Here is a 23,199-nt window from a genome sequence, read left to right on the forward strand (position 1 = left end):
ACTACAGGGCAAGACCTTTTTTAAAGAGCAATTAGAGTAATTGAAGGGGATTACCACATGTGAGCAGGCAGGGCTGCTACATTCAGTTGCATGGGTTGCATACTACACAATTCTGGGCACCAAGCGCATTTGAAGGCACTGTAGATTAACATAACTTAAGATGATGAGGTTCTGAAAGATGGCAGCAAAACACCTAGGGGAAGGGGCTAATTTTTCTAATTGGCACAAAGTGTCTTTGGACTAGGGATGGGAATGATTGAACAGGAAAAGCTGTATGTTAAATATGGCTTTTTCTTCACAACCTAAGGGGAACGAATGTTTCCCTCTCTTGGCTCCTTCCTTTGGGGAGCGGCTTCCTCCCCTCCTCCATCCAAATATGTGATTCTGCGGAGTTGCTGCTTAAAGAATGACCCCCTCCCCTAACACAGGGAGCGGCATGTTACCCACCTCTGGCCAATCCTTTGGGCCAGAGTGGCTCATCCAAAACCTGGGGACACGACTCAAGCTGAACCAATCACAGTCCTTCCCTGGGAGTTATGTGTGTACTGAGATTAAAGGAAAGACAATCTCTCTGGTCTTGGGAGTTTCTAAATGTGTCTGAAGGAGCCGTAGTGTGTCTCCCACCTGTGAAGGAAGCTTGTCTGTAAGAGGAGGGAACAGGAACATCAAACAGAGAAGCAGAGATGCAGGAGGGGAAGGAAGGAGGAAAGAAGGAAGGAAGAAAGGGGAAGGGAGGTAGGGAAGGAAGGAAAGAAGGAAGGAAGGAAAGAAGGAAGGAGGGAGGAAAGGAAGGAAAGAGAGAGGGAATGAGGGAGGAAGGGAAGAGGGAAGGAGGGAGGGAGGGAAGGAGGGAAGGAAAGAAGAAGGGAAGGGAAAGAGGGAAGGAAGGAGGGAGGGAAGGAAAAGGGGAGGGAGGGAGAGGGAGGGAGAGGAAGGGAGGGAAGGAAAGAAGGGAGGAGGGAAGGAAGGAGAGAGGAAGGAAGGAGGGAGGGAGGGAAGAAAGGAAAGAAGGAATGAGGGAGGGAGGGAAGGAAGGAAGGAAGGAGGGATGGAAGGAAGGAGGGAGGGAGTGAGGGAGGGAGAGAGGGAAGGAGGAGACAGGGCCCTGAAGACACTGAGTCTCTGAAACAGTTAAACTATAGAACAACTCCATTACTGTCCTGTCACATGAGCCAAAAAAGCCCACCCTTTTCCTTTAACCTAGTTTAAATTTTCAGTTACCCACAAACAAAATAATTCTGCGAAACAGAACCACATCTCAGAACCTGACCCACAGGAATTGGCCTGGTCACACCCCACTCCACCCCCACCCCCGGCCTGCTCACTCAGCTTCCTCCCTGAGTGGTTGGATTGGGGTGATTTCCCGGGAGCTGCATCAGGTTGCTCCCCCATGGGTGGTGGCACCCTGACTCCAGGGGGCCAGGAGGGGAGGCTCTGGAACTCCACCCCTCAGTGCAGTTCCAATGGAGTGGGACCTTGAAGCCAGGTCCCCAACACGGGGCATCCCACCTGTGCAATGTGCTCGCTTACAAGTCCTCAGAGTACCTGCAGGTGTCTGTTGGACAAAAGCACACCTGAGTATCTTACCTGAATAACCATAATTTGCAGAAACAGTGCAGCCAGAGCCTCTAGGCAGAAAATTAAGGTTCCTTCACTGTTGAATTTTCGAGATTCCCTCTCTCCCGCATATTCACTCAATAACATAATTCTGCGGAGCAGTACTTAGCTCCTTTCCTTCAACTTTCATATTGCAGTTCCTTCTAATTTGTATCTCTTTAGGAACTGCACCCAAGGAAAGGGATGATTTGCTGGGGTCACTCTCTGAACAATGCTTCCTCAACTGTACCAAAAATAGCTTTGAAATTTCCACTTGAATTCTTAGAAAGGGTCCTTTTCTCTCCATTTCCATCTGAGGGAAAGAGGAGGTAGCTTATTTTCACAATTCCATGGTTTCTAATAATGGCACAATTTTCTTTTGAGTGAACTGCCTTAATTCACTCAACCATCCCCCTATTATTAGACATTGGGTAATGTTACATTTTTTCTTTTTTCTTTTTTTTTGAGACAGAGTCTCACTCTGTCACCCAGTGCAATGGCATCATCTCTGCTCAGTGCAACCTCCACCTCCCGGGTTCAAGCAATTCTCCTGCCTTAACCTCCCTAGTAGCTGTGATTACAAGTGCCTGCCACCATGCCTGGCTAATTTTTGTTTTTAGTAGAGACAGGGTTTCATGATGTTGGCTAAACTGGTCTCAAACTCCTGACCTCAAATGACCCACCTGCCTTGGCCTCCCAAAGTGCTGGAATTACAGGCGTGAGCCACCATATCCTGCCAAATGTTCAATTTTTAACCTTTAAAAATAACACTATGATGAACGTGTTTGAGTATAAATCTTTTCCTATGTTTAGCTTATTCCCAGAAATAGATTTACCAAGGCAATGGGGAGGACTTATAGTACATATTGTCTTGGGTCACTGAAAAAAAAATCCAAAGAGGCCAACAAGAGTTCCTATTGAGAAGAAAATAAAAAGGAAATAGGTGGAGTGTTCAGCGTCTCACAGAAAATAATAGTAGGCAAGGCAAATAGCAGGAAAGTAAGTCACCTCCTATTCTGCTGCGCTGATGGGAGACCTTCTATGAGCAAAATAGCTCAGGCAGATAAGTGTGTGGCTTTCCTTTCTTCATGGCAAATGCTTCCGTTTCTTTTGACAAAGAAATCGAACTCAATACCACAAGCCAGAGAGTTTTGATCTCAGCCTTGTTTTTCAAAATACAAGTGGTCAACATGCACTTTTACTTCTGAGGCATTGGAATGATCACCTCCTCCTGACTGTTTTCTACGGCCACCTCTAGCCTGCTGCAGGCTTCCTTAGAGGGACAAGGGTGGCAGCTTCTTTGCTGGGCCCCCTGCCTCCAGCCTTGCCTCGGTTGAACCTATTGACCATTGTACACCCAAACTCATTTTCTTCAATGTCTATTTTAGTATTTCACATCTCCGAAAGCAAATGTACCATAGAGCTACTTAAGTCCATTTTCCAGGAGTTTTCAGTAGCCTGGGGGCAGATGTGCGGTGAGTAGGAGGCTGATGTCTTCGCTGGGATCCCCCAAAAGCAGACCCTGACACAAGGCTTGGGGAACAGTCGTTTCTTTGGAAGGAGATCCCAGTGAGCACTACGAGAGAGTGGAGAAGGGACAGGGAGAGGAGAAAAGGCAGTAAAGTGTGCATTTCTGAGCTGGTCACTGGGGGCCACCTGGGCAGAAGCCCACGGGCATCACTGAGAGGCTGTGTGGGAGACACCTCAGAGTTGCCGCACTGAGGCCAGGAGGCTGCGAGTTTAGCTATCAACTCGCATCCATTATTGCTTGTGGGCTGCTCCTGGGCCACCGTCTGGCCTGTCTCACCTGTGGCCACGTGTCCTCAGGTGGAGGGGCTGTAGGTGAGTGCAGGAACCCTCTGCAGAAGACTCTGGGGGAGGCTGGGGGTACAGGCCAGCTCTGACAGCTGCTCCACAGCTGGATCTGTGTGTGTGTGTGTGTTCACACACACACGCATATATACATACACACGTATATGCATATGAATTTTTTTTTTTTTTTAGATGGAGTCTCTGTAGCCCAGGCCAAAGTGTAGTGGCATGATCTCAGCTCACTGCAACCTCCACCTCCCAGGTTCAAGCGATTCACGTGCCTCAGCCTCCTGGGTATCTGGGATTGTAGGCCAAAGTGTAGTGGCATGATCTCAGCTCACTGCAACCTCCACCTCCCAGGTTCAAGCGATTCTCGTGCCTCAGCCTCCTGGGTATCTGGGATTGTAGGCACCTGCCACCATGCCTGGCTAATATTTGTACTTTTAGTAGAGACAGGGTTTCAACATGTTGGCCAGGCTGGTCTCAAACTCCTGACCTCAAGTGATCTGCCTGCCTTGGCCTCCCAAACTGCTGGGATTACAGGTGTGAGCCACCGTGCCCAGCCTTATGCATATGATTTTTAAAACAAAAATAAGATCTTACTATGCTTACTGATATTTTTGACTGAACTCTCTTGGACAACTTTCCACATCAACAGAAATATTCTATTCCCACATTATCCATGGTTGAATAGTATTTTATTGGGAGGATGCATCGCCATGACACATTTGCTTGTTCGTTTGTTTGTTTTAGAAACTGGGTCTCACCCTGTTGCCCAGGCTGGAGTGCAGTGACGTGACCACAGCTCACAGCATCCTTGAATCCCTCGGCTCGAGCGATTCTCCTGCCTCAGCCTCCTGAGTAGCTGGGACTATAGGCACAAGCCACCGCACCTGACCCCCTATCAGACATTTGTTATTTCTAAATGTGGTTGACATAAACAAAGGTAGACAAGAAGAATCTTCCTGAAACAGGACTGGCCACATCACTCGGTATCTCCCTCTTGCTTGAAACCCACCAATATCTCTCCATTACCCACAGGGCCAAGCCTAAATTTCAAACCTTGGCATTCAAGTCTGACCTGTCCCCGGACCCCTGCTCTCTGCCCAGCTCCTCTTCCACAGTCAGACAGTTTGACCCACGGCGTCATCTCAGGTCCTGTCCTGAATGGACACCTGGGTCTTGGCTTGGGCTCTGTCCCCAGCCTGATAGCACCCGTCTTTCCATTCTGCTTGGCCCCATCAAGGACTGCCTTCCTTGGAACTCCATCCCTCAGCGGTCAAGTCCTCTCTTTTTCATTATCCCTGGGGCGTAGTCTTATCTTTCTGCTCTCTTTTCATGGATACATTTTCACTTCCCAACAATGCCGGACCAGTGACCATACTGCTTATGCCTCCAGGGTTCAGACGGCACATTGCACATGCAGACACTTCCTTGGTCAAGGTTTGCTGACGATGAGCAAAATGGTTGGTTCTCTTTCTACATGGAATGAGAGTGGAGATGGAGAGAGGCGCCTCTGTGTTCTATTCACTGGGGGGCTGTGACCCCAGTGCCTGGATTTCAGCTTATTGATGGCTACTGAAGCCATAAGACCCATGGGGACAGTAAAGCAATGCCCACAGGCCTGTTCCCCTAGAGACAGGGACTATGGAGCAAAGGAGGAGGGGGGAATGGTCTTTCTGGTTCTTACTCCAGGACTGGCAGGAAGGGGAGCTGACATGGAGAGTGGGGGAAGGGCTACTCTGGGTGCTAAGCCCAGCTTCCTGTCTGGATTTTCCTTGACTGCTGCCGGGGGCCTATCTTAGGATGGTCACAGCTGCAGAAATAGATCTCCCCCTTCACCTGTTCTTAAGCAAGGAAGACCTTGCTAACTTCCTGTCAGAAGAATGCGTGCTTTGGTAACTTTTCCAGTATGGGAGGCAGTACTGGGGAGGCAGGTGCTGAAGTCACCACGATTTTCCTCATCTGAGGAACAGTGGCTCCCCTTGGCCAGGAAACGGGGCAAACAGCCACAAGGAGAGAGGCGAGAAGCCGGCCACGTCTTTCCAGCCAGAGTCCCCAGCCTCTTCCGTGAATTCGGGCAGTGTTTCCTTCCTTGGTCTGCTCCAGAAACCACTCTTTGCTGGCAGGAAGACCCTATCTCTGTCAGAGTGACAGGGAACAGACCCTCTGCCCTCCTCACTCGCCTGCCCTGGCCCCCAGCCTGCTCCTACAAAAGTCTCTGTTTCTCCTGAACTTTTCAGATGAGTCAATTGGGCTCTGGGACCCCGAAACCAAGCCTCCCCAACCACTCGCTTGTTCACTCAACAAACACACCCCCCTTCCCCGCACTAACCCAGGCCCAGTTCTAGGGAGGAGCAAGGGGCGGGGAGGGGAGCCCGGAGCAGCGAGGCGGGAGGTGGACATGCCAGGGAGGAGACCGGCCTCCTGGTGGCAGGGGAGGGCTCCTGGGGACCCCAAGTCCGCGGAGGAGGAGAGAGGAGGGAGCAGGGAGGGGGAGGACCCAGGAGCACTAGCGGGCTCCGCGCATGCGTGGGAGGAGACCTTGGCGTCCTCGGCGTCGCCAAGGCAACCGGCGCCAGCCATGGCCTCTGGGGCGGGCAGGAGCTGGGGTCGCTCCCCACCGCAGAGCGCAGTTCCGACGGTAAGGGCTGAGCCCGGAAGCAGATCCTGCCTTAACTTGGGGGACGGCAGAGTGGGTGGGGTCCTTGGAGGGGCTAGACCCTGGAACGGGGGAGCGGGTGTGGGTAGGTGAGGAGAGACAACCCCAAACAGAGAGGAAGAGGCGTGGCAGGGAGCAGGGAGGCCGCGGGGCAGGGAGGGGAGAACCTGGCCCCTGCGGGGTTAGGGAGTCCACTGGCCGGGAGGGGTTGGGGGTCGCGACGTGTCCCCATCCATTCCCCCCACCCCACGTGACTGACTCCGCGCACACCCCCAGCCCTGGGTCACCGTCCTGCAGCCCCTCTGGTGGGCCGTCCCACCTGTGCCCCCGCAGCCAGGCCGCGTGAAGGAAGGTGAGACTCCAGGGTTCCCCCACCCCATTACCACCATCAGCACCACTCACCCCCTTCTGCCTCGCACATCCTCTGGGAGTCCCCGCAGCACATCCCGCCCACCTACTCTTCCCCCTCCCCTGAGGACAGGGATGTCATGGGGAGGGGGACCCGGAGTCCAGGCGTGGGCTTGCTGAACCCCTCTTCCTAGACCTGCTGGAACTAATGATGCTGCAGAACGCGCAAATGCACCAGTTGCTACTGAGTCGCCTGGTGGCTGGAGCGCTGCAGCCCAGGCCGGCCTTGCCCTGCCGTCAGGTGTGTGTGGGTGGGGTCGCTCACCTGTGGGTCCAGGGATGCCAATCCACCTGGGGTTCCTGTTCGGGGCGGGGGGAAAGAACTGGGAGACAGAGGAGCAGGAAGCCAGCCTGTCTCTGGCTGGGACTGCTTGGCATCTGTTATGTATCAGGCCCTGTTTCAGCCTCCATGAAAGGTGGGTGGTGGGGGGAAGAGACCCCCCCCCCAAAGTCCAGGGTGGCCAGGTCTTGTTTTCAAGGATGTTTCCCTGCAGTGCCTCCCTCACTGGACTTCAGGCTCCAGGAAGGCAGGCACCATGGTAACCCTGCCCCATGCATCATGAGCATCTGGCCTGGTGCCTGACACTGTGTAGGGGCTCAGCTGATATTTGTTGAACAACTCAATGAATACATAAATGGTTAGGGATACAAGGCCAGGTTGGCTGTGATGGCACATGGAGAGGTACAAAGCACAAGTGCGCACAGAGTTGGGGGATGGGGACCTTAGAACCAGCCCTTGAAAGCCAGGTAGGATTTTGACCCTTGGAGGAGGCAAAGGTTGTGTCCCCCATCCAGGCTGGCAGGGGCAGAGTCAGGAGACAGAATGGGGGAAACCGTGTGCGGCAGTGTGTGTGTGCAAATGTGCGTATGTGTGCATGTGTGTGCAAGTGGGTGTCTGTGTGCATGCATGTGTGCATGTGTGCAAGCCTGTGTGCATGCATGTGTGTGTGCGAGTGTGTCCGTGTGTGCGCAAACATGTGCATGCACTTGTGTGCAATTGTGTGCGCGTGTGCAAGTGGGTGTGTGTGCAAGCGTGTATGTGCATATAGCTCTAAGGCTGAGCCTTAGCCAATAGTGGGCATCCTGAGGTCAGGAGAAGCAGGGACTGGGTGGGGAGAGAATGCTGGTCAACTCGGAGGAGTCAGAGAGGGGTTCAAGGAATCCAGACAGAGGGAGACCCTAAGGAGCTACTGCCACCCCTCACCCCTGGGTCCGCAGTGATGGCACATAGGTGGGTCCAGCCTCACTGGGGCTGAGGCTGGGGACAGCTCAGTGGACTCTTGAACCCAGCTCTGGGTTCACACCTGGAAACAGCTGGGTGAGTAAATGTTTCCACAATGCCTTGTTCGCATGTAGTAAATGCTCAATAAACACAAGCCATTCTTTTCTTTTTTTGTTTATTTTTTTGAGATGGAGTCTCACTCTGTCACCTAGGCTAGAGTGCAGTGGCACGAACTCGGCTCACTGCAACTTCCACCTCCTGGGTTCAAGTGATTCTCCTGCCTCAGCCTCCCGATTAGCTGGGACCACAGGCGCCCGCCACCACACCCGGCTACTTTTTTGTGTTTTTAGTAGAGACGGGGTTTCATCGTATTAGCCAGGATGGTCTTAATCTCCTGACCTTGTGATCTGCCCACCTTGGCCTCCCAAAGTGCTGGGATTACAGGCGCAAGCCACCGCGCCTGGCCTACACAAGCCATTCTTACAAAGCCTATCTGGAGGAAATAGCTTAGGGGAATGGAGGAGTAGGGGTGGGGAGAGCCTGATCGTGGATTCTCATTTCCCCTCCCTGTTTTGCACAATCCCCAGGTCTACCTGGAGGTTCCACAGGAAGAGCCTGAGGAGGAGGAGGAGGAGATGGATGTGCAGGAGATAGGGCCTTTGGTGCTTCACCACCACTACTTGCCCTATTTGATGCCCTCCCCGGGTGCCCTGCTGCCCTGGCCGGCCCCCTTCTTCCCTGCTCCCGCCTGTCAGCCCCACTTGCGGGATGTGCCCAGGATTCAGCACTGTCCTCCTGCCTCCAGGGAAAGGGAGGCGTAAGTGAGGCTGGGTGCTGCCAGGGTTCTGCTCTGGGGCTGGGCTGGAAGAGCTGTGCAGGGACAGGTGGTTGGTGGAGATAACTTGTGGGTGAAACCCCAGAGGCCACCCCTGGGCCTCTGATGGGGTCTTTTTCTCTCCTCCATCTCAGGAGAGCTGTGCCGCCACCCCCACCCCCCAGTGCCACAGGGACTGTGGGCGCCAACGTACCCCCGGCTTCAGGTAGGGCTGGGGTGGTGGGCAGCGGGGCCCAGGCCTGGGAGTGAATCAGGAGGCCAGGAGGGCCCTGTGCACTCTGGTAGGGTTTGGGGGTTTCCTACCATCACCGCTGCAGGCAACTGGCCTGTCCCCCCCCCTTTTCCTCTTTGGGGTCCACTGAGGCAGGAGGGAGTCAAGATGAGGTTCTTGTTTCCCTCGATTACTATGATGCTGAGAGCCTCTTATGAGGACAGACGCTGGCCCTGGGACCTGCACCAGCTTTGTGCTCGGGCTACAGCCCCGGAGCCCCCTCCTGCACCTCTCTTGTCGGCTCCTCTGTGTCCACGGCTGGCGGTCCTTCTCACTCCCTCAACCTCAGCCAGGCCCTCTTCTCCTGGGGAAATCAGTCCCTGCCCCACCCCAGTGAGTCCCTGGATGGGCCGGATCTGTGCCGTGGTGCAAGTGCTCCTTAGAGCACCACCCAGGCCCTTGAAGCCGCGTCAGCCCGCCGCTGCCCCACTGCTTCCTGCCTGGAGCAGGGGGAGGCCTGGGAACGGAGCCCCTGCCCTCTCTCCCTCACCCCTCTCTCTGGGATGATGAGGTCTCCTTCCAGCCTAATAATGGAGCAAGAGGGGAGTGGGGGTTCCTTCTGCTTTCCACAGCTTTGAAGGCTGCTTTGAGGTGGCTGCAGGGGCCCAGAGTGGTGGGGGAGACGCCTTGCTGGGCAGCGCCCCCGAGCAGAGTCAGTTCCCTGGGACCCCCAGCCGTCGTCCCAGGAAGCAGCTCTGTTGGCAGAAAGGAGAGGTCAGAGCTTTGTCCTGCTGTGACCCGGAGCGGCCTGAGGTCTGCTGGGGCCAGGTGGGAACACTGTCCTGGGCCAGGGTGTGTTTCCCCCACCCTCCCTCAGTAGGAATGAGCTACTCAGGCCAGATGGGGGCCTGGCGCCTGGACTGGGAGGCCCCTGTGAAGGAGAGGATGGGAAGGGAGGCATCTGGGGAGAGGGGTCCCCCATGGTGGCTCCCCTCCGTGGCCGCTGTTATCCCAGGAGGAGACACTGTGGGCACAGGGCTAAGTCCAGGTGTTTGTATTCGGGCTAGAAAAGGCAATGTCCCGCATCTCTGCTGCCTGTCACAGTCCTTCGGCCAGGGCTGGACCTCAACCTTGAGGAGTCACACTGAGTTCCAGTGACCACCATGGCGGTGGCCGTGCCACTTATGCGTGCTATGGCCGGAAGGCCTGGGGTAGCCTCCTCCAAGCCGCTCGCACCCCGTAGGTGCCCGTCCGCCGCTGGCGCCAGTGCTGGCTGAAGATGAAGCAGAGCAGGACAGATGTCACGAACAGGAACAGCAACACTGACACCACTATGACGATGATGACCATCTGGCTGTCCGGCACGGGCTCTGGGCAGGGAGGGGGCAAGGGTCTTAGACGTCCTGTGATCCCAGTTACCAGGAACTAAAAGGAAGTGGAAGTCCACCCCCAACCGAGCCCCCCCCCGCCGCCCACTCATCCATCCTGCAGTCACCCCAGGTTGCAGACATGTGTGGTGAATGGTGTCTAAATTAAAATTATTATCTGGAAAAAAGGTGGCCCAGGACTCAGGCTACCAACTGAATTTCTGTGAGGCTGTGAGGGCAGATGTCCCTTGTCAGCAGCCCTGGGACCAGTGTGTAGCTGCTGGACACCATGGCCTGGAGGGTGGCATGGTCCCAGCCAAACCCCTTCTTGGGCACAGCTGAGTGAACTTCATGCCAAGCTCCCTGAGGACAGGGAATGTGCCGGCCGCCCAGAGTCACTGAGCAGCAGAGCTCTGGGTACCTCAGGGGAGGCGATCAGGCCAAGCTTCTCATTGTGGAGGGCAGCCAAGGCCAGGGAGAGCAGTCAGGGTCATGGGACTTGATGGTGGCCGAGGAACTAGTTGACCTCTCCTAACCTCTGGAACAGTTGAGGTTCAAGCTGGGGACGTGGAAAGCACTTCAGGGAAGAGGGAGAGTAAGGGTGAAGCCTCAGGGTGAAGGGTGGGCGCCTGGGTGTTTGTTTCCCAAGTGGGGCTTGAGATTTTTCTTCCCCCAAGGGGCTGAAAGTGGCTTCTCACTCCCAACTCCATCCGTGGAGCCCCCCTCACCATAGATCTCCAGCATCTTTGGGGCTGAGTGTTTTTGAAAGACGTCGCCACCGCGAGACGTCAAGTTCAGCTCAGCCAGGCAGGAGAAGTTGTGGTGACCGTCCTCTCTGTGAGCCGTGCTGCTGAATGTGGCTGTGGCCTCCTGCAGGGCAGGGGCTGCCTTCCCGAAGGTCTGACTGTGCAGAGTCTCATTGCCACGGAGTAGGAAGAGGGTGAGGCGGTCCAGGGGCTCCACGGCGGGCACCCTGCACTCGATGGTGAAGGACTTGCCCACGGCCACCCAAGTGGGCTGCAGTGTGAGGAAGACCTGCTTTGGAGGCTCTGCAGGGGACAAAGGAGGGAGGTCTGGTCAGGATAGGGGTGCAGCCCCAGCAGCCTCCCCCTGGCCAGGGCCATCTCCTGTCACCATGGTGTTCCACGGTCGGGGAGGAGGTGGCCTGGCCAGCTCCAGTGCAGAGAGGAAGAGGGCGGTGGTTGAGGATGGAGGCTGGACTGCATGGTAGTTTTACAGACATGTTGATTTCCGGTGGCCAGGCATCTACAAGGACAAGGTTCAGAAATTGTACAGCCAACTGGAAAGATATAAAAGTTTGAGTCTGTCTCCTCTCCTTCAGAAATGAAATACAAATTTCAAAAATTAAACAGTCAGGTGATTACATTGAGAGAGACTTAGGTGGGCGTGCTCACTGGAACTGGGCACTCGGGGAACTGAGCTGTGAAGTTCCTCACTTAGGAGGCGGGGGCCAGAGCCAGACCTGCCCAGGTTCTCCAGGGTCAGGGCCATGGCCAGCACGATTCCTCACGTGTGTCAACCACCTGAGGGGGTGCCCTGGATTCTCTTTGGAACTAGAATACTTCACCTCCACCCACCCCACCTCCCACCCTGGGAAAATATGTTGGATTTAAGACGTTTTTCTGTTCATTGATCCACTGAAGCTGGTGATGGAATGGACCCAGGTGATACCGTTAGCACCAAGACGTCCTATCCTGGCTCAGCTGGAAGGTTTCCATGGCTCATGTGCAGGTGGAGTGTGATGGCCACACATTTGCCGTGGGCCCTGAGGGGAAGAGAAAAGCCCTGGGCAACACCTCAACCTTCTTGTCATGAGGTGGACGGGCCCAGCTCCCCGGCTGGTGACCCCACTACTTGGTATAGGACATGGGGTGCGCTGGTGACTCAGCTATGTTGGGAATGACTTCTGGATATGGCTAACCCTTGGTTAGATTGTCCTCCCCTAAGCAAGACTCAAAACGTGGGTTGTCTGTGTCTGAAATGCCAGCAGGCCTGGTCCTGCCCCTTGTTACCCCAGGAGCTCAGGGAGGCAGGGCCCACAATGACAGTGCCCAGGAGCAGGCACAGAGGGGCTCTGTGTGCATTCAGTAGACACAGGCTCTGCCCCAGGGGAGAGGAGGGCCCCGCCGCACAGCTACTCACGGTACACGCTGACGTTGGAACTCATTGACTCCTGCTTCCCAGAGCAGGTGAAGTGGCACCAGAGGACCGTGTCATGGGAGATGTTTGAGATCAAGTAATGCTTCCACTGAGCCTGTTCGGCCAGCAGAATCTTATTTAGAGAGGTCTCCAGGCCACCCACTTCAGGCTGGTCACAGGTGGTGCTGCAGTTGACCTTGAGGGACTCCTTGGGCTCTACTATCAGCTTCTCTGGCCTCATATGTACCTCGAATGCCTTCTCGTCAGATCCTGCAAGACCAGAAACACTGGGCAGTGGTGTCACCCCCCGCCCCCACCCTCCAGTGGAGCTGTCCATTGAGGCAGTCTGACTCCTGGGTCAGGGGCTGAAGAGGAAAGGTCATTGGGGGCCCTGCTGCTACTTTCCTCTTGTTAGGTGTCACGGCCCCGGCTAGACCAGCAGGCCACCCCCCAGCTGACTCCCCACCTCTGGTTGTCTTCCTCCAGCCCCCCAGCTGACACCCCGCCTCTGGCTCTCCTTCCTCCAGCCCATCTGCCTATCAGCTCCACAGTAGTCTTCCTCAGGCTGTGCTCCATCTCCATGGAGCAGGATCCCACTCACTCTTTAAGGTCAGCACGAATGTCCCCTCCCCCACGAAGCCCTCCCACAAAGGGCCCTCTGTGGCCCTCCCTCCTTTCCTTTCTTCCACGAACACTTTTTGAACACCTGCTATGTCCAAAGCAGCAGGCTCTGGGGATACAGCAGTGATCAAAGTAGACCAAACACTGCCCTGGCGGAGCTCCAGTAAACAGTGACAGGCAGAGCACCCAGCCGGTCAGATGGCGGGAAAGCGCCGAGAAAGGAAAACGCGAGAAAGTGGGGGTGAGGCCATTTTAAGGGTGAGGCCACTTTAAATATTGTGCTCCACGAAGGCCTCACCCAGACGGTGACTCCTGGGCAAAGGCATGCAGGGGCAGTGATCCAGGGGAAGGGGGCCCGCAGTACAAAGGCTGGGGCAGGAGGATTGTTGAGCCCAGGAGTTGGGGGCTGCAGTGAGCTATGATCACTCCCTGCACTCCAGCCTGGGCAACAGAGCAGGAACCTGTCTATAATAAAAATTTAAAAATTTAAAAAGTCTCAGTAGGCTGGGCATGGTGGCTCATGCCTGTAATCCCAGCACTTTGTCCAGGAGTTCGAGACCAGCCCCCACCGTCTCTACAAAAAATACAAAAATTAGCTGGGCATGGTGGCTCTCACCTGTGATCCCAGCTACTCAGGAGGCTGAGGTGGAAGGATCACCTGAGCCCAGGAAGGTGCAGTGGGCCATGATCATGCCACTGTACTCCAGCCTGGGTGATAGAGCGAGACCCTGTCTTAAAACAAAACAAAACAAACCCAACAACCTTAGTAACTTTTGGGCCTTCTCTTCCACCTGAAGCCACAGGGAACGGGGCACCCCCACCCTCTCGGCTGGCATGTGCCAAATCAGGAACCCCAGAAACCCCGGCTTACCTGAACAGCAGACCAGGGCAAAGAGGGCCACGGTCAGGGTCCCGAAACCAAAAGAGGACATCTCCGGCGGTGTCCACGGGCGTGCAGGGACCAGCCAAGGGCTGCCTGGAGGGAGACGGAGGGCGCAGGTCAGAGCGCAGGTCTGACCACGGCCCAGAATCCCCAGCCTCCTGCAAACTGATGACTGCATTTCCTCTCATTATCTGAGAGATCTTTGGGAAGCCACGTGCACCAGCTGGTTCTAGGACCCCAGGCCTCCAAGAATCCAGGCAGAGGAAGCTGGGAAGCCGCTGATAAGCAGTGCATAACCCAGTCCTCCTTGCTGGTTCCCTGTGCAAGGGGCAGGGCAGGCAATGGGTACACGCATGCGTGTGTGTGTGAGATGTGTGTACAGGGGAGTCAGGCCTACAAGCCCCAGATCTGGGGAACCCCAAATCCCATGGGATGCATTGTTGGAGTCACGCCTATGAGGCAACCATCCAAAGGCAGGGCCTGCCCGGGAAATGCAGTCACCGCAGCAAAAGGGAACAGTGACTCGGGCTTTTCTAAGGAAGCCTGGACGGGAATTTGAGCTTCTCCTGCTAAATGCCTGGCGCAAGTCTGCATAAACCTTAATATCCCACTCAGTTTTCTCTTTTCTTTTTTTTTCTTTCTTTTTTTTTTTGGAGATGGAGTCTCGCTCTTGTCCCCCAGGCTGTAGTGCCGTGGCACGATTTTTGGTTCACTGCAACCTGCACCTCCCAGATTCAAGCAATTCTCCTGCCTCAGCCTCTAGAGTAGCTGACATTACAGGAGCGCATCACCACGCCCAGCCAGTTTTGTATTTTTAGTAGAGATGGGTTTTCACCATGTTGGCCAGGTTGGTCTTGAACTTCTGACCTCAGGTGATCTGCCTGCCTCGACCTCCCAAAGTGCTAGGATTCCAGGCATGAGCCACCACGCCTGGCCCCCACTCAGTTTTCAACATAGACTTGATCTTGACTCAGCTGATTCAGGGCCACCTTGAGGCCCAGAGCCTCAGGAAATGCATCCCATAGTAGTCCCCAGCAACCCAGGCACAGACAGAGAATGAGGTCCAGTCTGGCGGCAGCCACACCCCCAAACCATGGCCTCCATTTCCCGGCCTACCTGATGTCCTCCCCTTTCCCTCCCTCCAGGAGGGAGCCTTGGGCTGGGAGGATTGGGGCCTGAGGTGTTTCAGTTTATTCCTAGGGAGGAATCCCCAGAAGCAGTGAGCAGGTATAAGGGAGGGATTTCAGTGGAAGAGAGGACCTTCCCGGGGGATTGCCACACAGTCTGATCCCCTAGTTCTGCCTAAGATCTCTTTCGCAACCAGGCAGGGAAAGAACAGGTCTCGCTTTCTCAGGGGAACCCCCGATGGGGCCTTTCCAAAGGGGTGCCCCAGAATCATCAGGGCTTCAGCCAAGCTCCATTCCGGGGTGGGAGGGCAGGGTGAGGTCCTGGCCTTCCCTCGCTGCTGAGGTCAAAGGCGGTTACTACTGTGCACAACCATCAAGCACTGCCATTGTTAACCTGGACCCAGGGACGTCCCTGGACGCAGACGCGGTCGCTGGACTTGGGAATGATGCAGGGAGGAAGGGGCGGGGCCTGGGGCCAGCAAAGAAAAGGAGAACAGGGTGGAGCTTCACCCGCAGCCTGGAGGAATCTGATTTCATGTGGGGCCAGCAAAGTCCTGAGAGCAGGAAACACTTCTGAAACCCAAGCCAGGGGCTGAGGAGGTGGTTCCAGGGACTGGGACAAAAGGGTGGGGATGGGGACATTGCTGTAGTGGAGACTCTGTGTCCTCCACTGAGTCAGAATAATAATAACAATAACAACAGCAATAATAATAATAGTAAACATTTACTTGCTACTTACCAGCAATAATAATAATAATAGTAAACATTCAGTCGTGCACTGTCACAAGTATTCTATAAATATTAACCAATTAATCCCCTAACTCTGTGAGGCAGGTACTGTTACTGTCCCCACCTTACAGATGGGAAAACTGAGGCACGGCAAGGTTAAGTGACTTGTTCCAGGTCACATACCTAGAAAAAATGAAGTCACTATGAATGATAGCCATGGTGACTGTTGAAACCCACCCTAGCAGGCGCAAGAAGAGGATTGTTAGGAGCCAGGTTCCCAGGAGACCCTCAAGAGGGAAAAGCAACACAGCAGAAGGCCAAAGGAAGGTTCTGGGGCCTTCCTCGCTGTGAGGGACTGGGGGAAGGTGGGGTGATCCACACCTGGAGGGCTCCAAACAGCTTCTGGAAGGGACAGTGCTTGGGAATCCCGCCGGCACACACAGCAGGGCAAGCCTGATTCCCTCTTCAAGCAAGGCCTCTGCAGTCCAACATCCTCCCCGAAAGCACAGGTCCCAGTTTCCACCCCCCATCTCCTCCTGTGATGTCTCCCATCCTTCCTGGGCAGGCCTTGCTTGGCTGGGACACACGGGGCATGTGAGCATCTATTTGTTAGAAATATTTACTGCTTTCTAACCGTTAACACATCGGCCTCCCTGCCTCCTCACTGGCCCATCAGCCATGAGGGCAGAAGCTGAATCCCATGCACTGCTACATCCACCCAGTGTAGGACACTGCCTGGCACACAGTAGGTGCTTCATCACTGTTGAATTGGTAGGTGGATGCGTGCATGCATGGATTAGTGACTAAATGAGAGAGTTTGTCCTAAACAAGCTTGGGCAAAGGCTGTTTTTATTTTTAGGTCCTAAGCATGTATTGTTTTTGTTTGCCCAGCTTCTTCCTCCTGCTACTGCTAAAGTCTCTGCTCCCCAAGGCCACAAGGCTGACCTTATAATGTAAATAAGGCCAATCGTGGTACCTTACTCCTGCAGGATGGGCACTTTGAGTTAGGCCTGAGCAGAGGTTTTCTTTTTTTGAGACAGAGTCTCGCTCTGTCGCCCAGGCTGGAGTGCAGTGGCGCGATCTTGGCTCACTGCAAGCGCTGCCTCCTGAGTTCAAGGGATTCTCCTGCCTCAGTCTCCTGAATAACTGGTATTACAGGCGCCCACCACCACGCCCAGCTCATTTTTGTATTTTTAGTAGAGACAGGGTTTCACTCTGCCAGCCAGGCTGGTCTTGAACTCCTGACCTCGTGATCTGCCCACCTCTGAGCAGAGATTTTCCTGGGACTTTCTGAACCAGAGCCGGTAGGAACACACCCTTCCCTTTCTAATCCTAACACTAGACGCACATGAGCCAGCAACTGTGCGTGCTCATGCCCCACAACTGAAGAAGTTGAAAGGAAGGAAAGTCAACTCAGTGTAGGAGGTGCCCTTAACCCAAGATGGAAGGTGATCTAGAGCTGTTACGGGGAAAGTGCTGGTTGTGGGGGTAAGGGGGGGACTCTGATGGGTGGTGGGCTGGGTTAGGTGCCAGGCGATGACTGTGTTCACTCAGGACTCGTGTTGCAGAAGTGAAAGAGCTTTCCAGGCTGAACACAGTGGAAAGTTCTGACCCTTCAAATCTGACCGTGGGAGTCAGGACTGGACATGGGTCCTTGTGTACAGAGAGTTACTGTGAGGCTTGCCCTACAAAATGTCCAGGACAGAACAGGAAAAGAGCTTGCAGCACACTCAACATTAATCATTAGGTCAGCATGCTCTCTGACCTGCTTCCTCGTAGTTGCTCAGTGCCTATTGCCCCAGAATTATGCAGACTCTGTCACAGGATTAGAGTTCCCTTAACTGCTCTAAAGGTTAACAGCTTGAATATTATAAAATGTTAACTTTTCTCTTTGAGATATTCTTTCAGTGCCTGCACACCAGTGAAAGCACTCATGCCAGCTGGTCTGAAGGACCCCACTGATGCCAGCCAGTCTGAAGGACCCCACTGATACCAGCCAGTCTAAGGGACCCAGTTGATGCCAGCTGGCCTGAAGGACCCCACGAGGAGCTGACTCACAAAAGAATGCAGTTTCCATATTCCGATGATTTTATCCCCTTACCTTGACCAGTCATTGACCCCAGTTTACCGGCCTCTTGCCCTCCACAATCTCCTCTAAAATCCCAGCCCAGAACTCTTTGGGGAGATGGATTTGATGGTCTTCCCAATCTCCTCACCTGGCACCCTGGGATCATTAACCTTTTTCTCTGCAGCAAACCCTGCTGTGTCAGTATAATTGGCCTGTTGCTGCACAGCAGTGGGCATACACACCTGTTGGTCCTGTAACACAGGAATAAGAGGAAACTAACCATGATGTAGAAGACAGAAGAAACTTGGGGTCCTTCCTGGAAAATTGTTTTCACCATGAAATGTCTCCTGTTTTGCTCTCTGGATCCCTAAGTTTCTCAAGGAAGGGGGCTATAAAACGGGAGGAGTTAAGATAGTTCTGGAAAACATGAGAGAATTTTTGAGGGGAGGGGAGATTACAGTCTCAGTTTAGAAAGTGCAGTGGCGCGATCTTGGCTCACCACAACCTCCACCTCCCAGGTTCAAGCGATTCTCCTGCCTCAGTCTCCCAAGTAGCTGGGGCTACAGGTGCCTGCCACGACGCCCGGAGAGCCACAAAGCTCTCCCACAGAGCTTTGGAAGGATTAAACTGTGACTGGGTCCTAATCCAATGACTTGCCTCTCTTGTTTGAAATTTAAAAAAAAACAAAACAAAACTATTAACTTAGAATTGTGTACCTAGCAAAGCCATCTTTCAAGAACCAAAGTTAACAAAAACAGATAAACAAAAGGTTTATTTATCCCCCCAAATACCTAAATGAACACTTAAAAATGTGCTTCAACAAGAAGAAAAAATGATTACAGAACAGTTTGCTATGCAAAGAAGGGCAAGAAAATAAAATGGCAAATGAGTACACAACTCCAAACAAATATTGTTTACAATAATGGTAATATTAATAATTATAATGTTTATTTTGAGAAGTTTTTAGAAGTTCAAAACTAAAATACTGGGTAAGAATATATAAGGAAGGATTGGAGTTAAAGCATTCTAAGATTCTAACTTGGAATGTTTAGGAGGAGGACACATTTTAAGTTATATAAGGAATGGGAGAAAATATATGCAAACCATACATGCAATAAGGGGCTAATATCCAAAATATATAAGAAACTCAACTCAATAGCAAGAAGAAAAACCCACAATTTTAAAATGGGCACAGACCAGCCCAATGTCTCTTGGACTTTATTTAATGCCACATAATGTTGTCAGAATAAAGAGAAAGGTGAAAAAAATAAACGAAAATGAGCAAAGGACCTGAGTAGACATTTCTCAAAAGAAGACATACAAATGGGCCAGGCACGGTGGCTTACACCCATAATCCCAGAACTTTGAGAGTCCAAGGCAGGTGGATCACGAAGTCAGGAGATGGAGATCATCCTGGCTAACACGGTGAAACCCCGTCTCTACTAAAAATACAAAAAGTTAGCCGGGCGTAGTGGCGCACACCTGTAGTCCCGGCTACTCGGGAGAGGGAGGCAGGAGAATCGCTTGAACCTGGGAGGCGGAGGTTGCGGTGAGCCGATCACGCCACTGCACTTCAGCCTGGGTGACAGAGCGAGACTCCGTCTCAAAAAAAGAAGACATACAAATGTCCAAGAGGTATATTAAGAAGTGCCCACCATCACTAATTATCAAGGAAATGCAAATTAAACCCACAATGAGATATCACTTCACACCTGTTAGAATGGCTATTTTCAAAAAGACAAGAGATAAGTGTTGATGACAGCTGGGCATGATGGCTCCTGTTTGTAATCCTAATACTTTGTGAGGCTGAGGCAGTAGGATCCCTTGAACCCAGGAGTTTGAGACCAGCCTGGGCAACATAGGGAGACCCTGTCTTGAAAAAATATATACTTTTTAAAAAGAGAAACGTGTTCATGGGAATGTAGAGAAAAAGGAATGCTTACATGCAGTTAGGAAGAATGTGAATTAGTGTAGCTATTATGGAAAATAGAATGGAGGCTCCTCAAAAAATTAAAAGTACAACTACAGAGGATCCAGCAATCCCACTACTGGGCATATATCCAAATGAAATGAAACCAGCATGTCAAAGAGATATCTGCACTCCCATGTTCACTGCAGCATTATTCACAATAGACAAGATATAGAATCAAACTAAGTACCCAACAGTGGATGAAGGGATAAAGAAAATCTGATACATATACACAGTGGAATACTATTCAGCCTTAAAAAGAAGGAAATCCTGTCATTTTTGACAACATGAACAAACCTGGAGGACAGTATGGTAAGTGAAATAAGACAGGCATAGAAAGACAAATACTGGCCAGGTATGGTGGCTCACACTTGTAATCCCAGCACTTTGGGAGGTTGAGGCAGGAGGATTGATTGAGCCCAGGAGTTCAAAACCAGCCTGGGCAACATAGTGAGACCCTGTGTCTATTATTTTAAAAATTTTAGGCTGGGCAAGGTGGCTCATGCCTGTAATCCTAGCACTTTGGGAGGCCGAGGCAGGTGGATCACTTGAGGTTAGGAGTTTGAAACTAGGCTGGACAACATGGTGAAACCCCATCTCTACTAAATATGTAAAAATTAGCAGGGCCTCGTGGTGCATGTCTGTAATCCCAGCTAATCAGGAAGCGGAGGCAGGAGAATCGCTTGAACCCAAAAGGCAGAGGTTGCTGTGAGCTGAGATTGTGCCACTACACTCCAGCTTGGGAGACAGAGCAAAATTCAGTCTCAAAAGAAAAAGAATTATAAAAATTAAAAAAGAAAAAAAAGAAAGACAAATACTTTATGATCTTACTTACAGGTGGAATTAAAAAATCAAACTCATAGAATCAGAAAGTAGAATGACAGCTACTAGGGAGTGAGAGAAGGGGAGGGATTGTGAGAGATATTGGTCAAATAGTTACAAATTTCAGTTAGACTGGAGGAAAAATTTAAGAGATCCATTATACAACATGGTGACTATAATAACATTGTATTGTGAAGTTGAAAATTGTTTCCTTTCCTTTTCTTTTTTTCTTTTTCTCTTTTTTTTTTTTTTTTTTGAGACGGACTCTTGCTCTATTGCCCAGGCTGGAGTGCAATGGCACAATCTCGGCTCACTGCAACCTCTGCCTCCCAGGTTCAAACGATTCTCCAGCCTCTGCCTCCTGAGTAGCTGGGACTACAGGTGTGCACCACCGCATATGGCTAATTTTTTTTTTTTTTTGTATTTGTAGTAGAGACGGGGCTTCACCATTTTGGCCAGGCTGGTCTTGAACTCTTGACCTTAGGTGATCCACCCACCTCGGCCTCCCAAAGTGCTGGGATTACAGGTGTGAGCCACCGCACCTGGCCGAAAATTGTTAAGAGAGTAGATTTTTAAGTGTTCCCACCACACAGTGGTAACTATGTGAAAGAATTCATATGTTAATTAGCTCGACTTAGCCATTTCACAATGTATGCATATGTCACAACACCATGTATATATAGATATATACCATCACCCTCCGTATCCATGGGTTTCACATCTATGAATTTAACCAGCCAAGAATAAAAAATATTGGCTGGGCGCATTGGCTCAGGCTGTAATTCCAGCCCTTTGGGAGGCTGAGGCGGGCAGATCAACTGAGGTCAGGAGTTCAAGACCAGCCTGGCCAACATGGTGAAACCCCGTCTCTACTAAAAATACAAAAATTAGCCAGGTGTGGTGGCACATGCCTGTAGTTCCAGCTACTTGGGAGGCTGAGGCAGGAGAATCACTTGAACCAGGGAGGCGGAGGTTGCGGTGAGCCGAGATCACACCATTGCGCTCCAGCCTGGGCGACAGAGCAAGGTTCTGCCAAAAAAAAAGAAAAGAAAAAGTATTAAAAAGTTTACACAACATCTCAAAAAGCAAAACTTGGGTTTGCTGCACACCAAGTACTGTTGAATCCACGTGAATGAAATGATGTGTAACACTGTCTTAGGTGTTCTAAATAATCTAGAGATAGTTTAAAGTATACAGGAGGATGTGTGTAGGTTATATGCAAACACTATGCAGTTTTATATTAGGGACTTGAGCATCCTCAAATTTTGGCATCTGTTGGGAGGGTTCTGAAACCGATCCCCTCATGTGTGCTGAATAGTGACTCTATAATTTTTGTCAAATAGTAAAAGAGCATGTAAAATTTCAAGGAAGACCAGTACAGATAAAGTATATAAATTCTAAACCACTGGAGAGGCTTAAAAATGTATAAAAACAATCCAAACAACCCTTAAAAAAACTTAAGAAGAAAGCTGAGTGTGGTGGCTTGTGCCGGTAATCCCAGCACTTTGGGAGGCTGGGGCGAGTGGATTACCTGAGGTCAAGTGTTCGAGACCAGTGTGGCCAACATGGAGAAACCACTCTATACTAAAAATACAAAAATTAGTTGGACATGGTGGCATGTGCCTGTGGTGTCAGCTACCCAGGAGGCTGAGGCATGAGAATTGCCTGAACATGGGAGGCGGAGATTGCAGTGAGTTGAGATCGCACCACTGCACTCCAGCCTGCGCAACAGAGTCTCACTCTGTCTCAAGAAATAAAAAAATACAAATTCAAATACAAAAATTAGCCAGGTGTGGTGATGTGTGTCTGTAGTCTCTGCTACTTGGGAGGCTGAGGTGGGAGGATCGCTTGAACCCAGGAGGTGGAGGTTGCAGTGAGCCAAGATCGTGCCACTGCACTCCAGCCTGGGTGATAAGGTGAGTTCCTATCTCAAAAAAGAAAAAAATAATGCTAAAACACAAAGCTCAGCTCTATGCTGCTTGTTGTTTACAAGAGACACACCTCATGCATAAGGATATGGAATTGGTTGAAAGTCAAAGGATGAAAAAGATACACTAGGCAAACATCAAAAGAAAGCTTGGGAAGCTATGTTTATATCAGACAAACATGAATTTAAAGACAAAAACATATATTAGGGATAGAGTGAGTACCTGGAATAAAGGGTCAATTCACCAGGAAGCTACAATAGTTCTAAATTTCTAAGCACCTAGCTTGAAAGAACTATAAAGAGGTAAAACCACAATCACAACAGGAAATTTTAACATATGTCTCTTAATTACAAGATGCAGACAGAAAAAAAATCAGTGTTGTAAATTCTTGAACTGCATCTATAAAGTAGAGAATACAAATTCTTCAAGAAGATGAGTTTTAAAATCCTTATATATTTGACAGTTTAAAAACATACTCTAAATAATGCATTGGTCAAAGAAGAAATCATAATGACACATTTATAAATTCCTAAAATTGAATGATAATGAAAATATCATGTTAAAATTTCTGCGAGGCTGCAAAAGTTGTGCTTGGAGGGAAATCTATAGCCTTGAATGCTTGTATTACAAAATAACTCTGGGCCAGATGCAGTGGCTCATGCCTGTAATCCCAGCACTTTGGGAGGCCAAGGCAGGAGGATTGCCCCTGCCCAGGAATTTGAGACAGGCCTGGGCAACATGGTAAGATCACATCTAGAAAGAAAGAAAGAAAGAGAGAG

General features: G+C 51.5%; 2 protein-coding genes across 5 annotated transcripts in view; one reads left to right on the top strand and one right to left on the bottom strand.

Annotated features, from left to right (window-relative positions):
• The first annotated feature begins 5,984 nt into the window (after positions 1 to 5,984).
• Positions 5,985 to 10,295, top strand: PRR29 (proline rich 29). Its single transcript, XM_011947994.1, has 6 exons — positions 5,985 to 6,052; positions 6,347 to 6,422; positions 6,613 to 6,719; positions 8,288 to 8,517; positions 8,920 to 9,174; positions 9,990 to 10,295. Exons 1-6 carry the CDS (start codon positions 5,993 to 5,995, stop codon positions 10,021 to 10,023), a joined length of 762 nt encoding a protein of 253 aa, XP_011803384.1. The 5' UTR covers positions 5,985 to 5,992; the 3' UTR covers positions 10,024 to 10,295.
• Positions 9,785 to 23,199, bottom strand: part of ICAM2 (intercellular adhesion molecule 2) — a 19,479-nt gene continuing 6,064 nt past the window's right edge. For 2 of the 4 annotated variants that reach the window (XM_011947989.1, XM_011947991.1), the window contains exons 2-6: positions 14,894 to 14,973; positions 13,766 to 13,870; positions 12,277 to 12,543; positions 10,842 to 11,162; positions 9,786 to 10,116 (exon numbers count right to left, since the gene is read on the bottom strand). In XM_011947989.1, the coding sequence (XP_011803379.1) occupies positions 9,938 to 10,116; positions 10,842 to 11,162; positions 12,277 to 12,543; positions 13,766 to 13,826 (828 nt within the window). In that variant the 5' untranslated portion in view covers positions 13,827 to 13,870; positions 14,894 to 14,973 and the 3' untranslated portion in view covers positions 9,786 to 9,937. Of the gene's footprint in view, positions 10,117 to 10,841; positions 11,163 to 12,276; positions 12,544 to 13,765; positions 13,871 to 14,893; positions 14,974 to 23,199 lie in introns of all 4 variants that reach the window. The other 2 variants (XM_011947992.1, XM_011947990.1) reach the window with 2 other exon arrangements.

The sequence above is a fragment of the Colobus angolensis genome, unplaced genomic scaffold, assembly GCF_000951035.1.
Source record: "Colobus angolensis palliatus isolate OR3802 unplaced genomic scaffold, Cang.pa_1.0 Scaffold271, whole genome shotgun sequence".
NCBI classification, from domain to species: domain Eukaryota; kingdom Metazoa; phylum Chordata; class Mammalia; order Primates; family Cercopithecidae; genus Colobus; species Colobus angolensis.